Consider the following 1,439-nt stretch of genomic DNA (forward strand, 5'->3'; position numbering starts at 1 on the left):
ATATATATATATATATAGCGCAGCTGTAAAGTATCAAGTAATATGCAAATATTTACATATTCCTTGGTGCCTAATCTCTCTCTCTCCCTTATTCATATTAACAATATATTTATCTATACAAGTACACGCACTCAGTCATACACACACACATACACACATGTGTGCGTGTGCGTGTGTGTGCGCGCGCTTGTGCGATTCACACACGGGTACACATTGTGGTTGTTAAAAATTAGATTTCTAAAATTTTCAATAACAAATTTTTGCAAACCGCGTATTTGCCCGGACCCATTAGATTCGGTGTAAATATATATATATTTTCTACTCACCTGAAGACAGTTGAACATGGCGTACAAATACTTCAGTATGTTATCGGTCATCTTTAACGATATAAAAGCGAAGGACCAAATTGTTGTCAGTAAAATTGTTTGTGTCCAAAGCGCTTTTGAATGAATCCTAAAAGTGAAATATAAAAATATGTAGTTTACAAACCATATTCAACCTCCATAGCTTCACAAGGGTAATATATTCCATTAAAATCATGATGTTAATATGCTTAATGTCACCGAAGAGGCAGAATCTTTACAACAATCTACAGACTCTGTTTATTATTACTGAGTGAGAGAGCAGCGCTTCCCATCAAAGTGGCTCTGGCGTACAAATATACGAAGCCCAATATACCCATCATGACTACCCGTCTCATAAAGGTACATTAGGCGCATGCATTACAACCACATGTGCGTGACATGGTGCATAACCTTGCAGGTGGGGCCTAGTTAGAATTTTCTTCATGCCGAGTAGTATAATCCCCTCAAAAGAATGATGAACAAAAACACCCATGTTTCCAGAGCTGAATTCTTCAAACCCCAAAGAATTCCTCTCAACACATGGCTATGATGCTCCCCCACTACCTCTGCTCGTAATCAGAGATGCACATATTGTCAGCCACCAAGAGACATGCTCAACTGGTTAAGGTCAAACGACTGACAAATCTGTGGAATTGGGCAGAATATATGCTGTAGCCCATCTTTTATACCAAGACAAAACAATGTACATGATAACACTTCCAATGTGTTAAGATCAAAAGCCATGAGAGCCACTGCCTGGTACTGCGTCAGGGCATTTTATTATTATTATTATTTTATGTTTGACTTTTGTTTTGCATTTGTACAAGTTGGATCCAAGTCTCACCCAGAGACCTCAAGAGACAACAAGTTAGAAGTTCATGTAGGTGTTATGCCTAGGGTACCATATATTTGGATTTGTACAGTTTTGTTCAAGTGAATGTTTAAGAAACCATAAGAAAATTATGTTTGCTTTAAAATTTGAGATCACATAGACAGTATTTTACGTAGGATATGGGCAGTTCCCATGAGCACTATCTTTTGGACTTCAGCCATTTTGGGGTTTCCTGGTATCTGAGCTAGGTAGTAATCAGCCCG

The 1,439-nt window shown here is 38.1% G+C and overlaps 1 protein-coding gene across 4 annotated transcripts in view; it reads right to left on the reverse strand.

Annotated features, from left to right (window-relative positions):
• The window catches only part of LOC106870405 (cadherin EGF LAG seven-pass G-type receptor 1), a 535,294-nt gene that overhangs the window by 84,656 nt on the left and 449,199 nt on the right, over positions 1 to 1,439 (reverse strand). For all 4 annotated transcript variants that reach the window (XM_014916457.2, XM_052966877.1, XM_052966875.1 and 1 more), the window contains one exon: positions 327 to 453. In XM_014916457.2, coding sequence (XP_014771943.1) covers positions 327 to 453 — 127 coding nt within the window. The remainder of the gene's footprint in view (positions 1 to 326; positions 454 to 1,439) is intronic.

The sequence above is a fragment of the Octopus bimaculoides genome, chromosome 4, assembly GCF_001194135.2.
Source record: "Octopus bimaculoides isolate UCB-OBI-ISO-001 chromosome 4, ASM119413v2, whole genome shotgun sequence".
NCBI classification, from domain to species: Eukaryota; Metazoa; Mollusca; class Cephalopoda; order Octopoda; family Octopodidae; genus Octopus; species Octopus bimaculoides.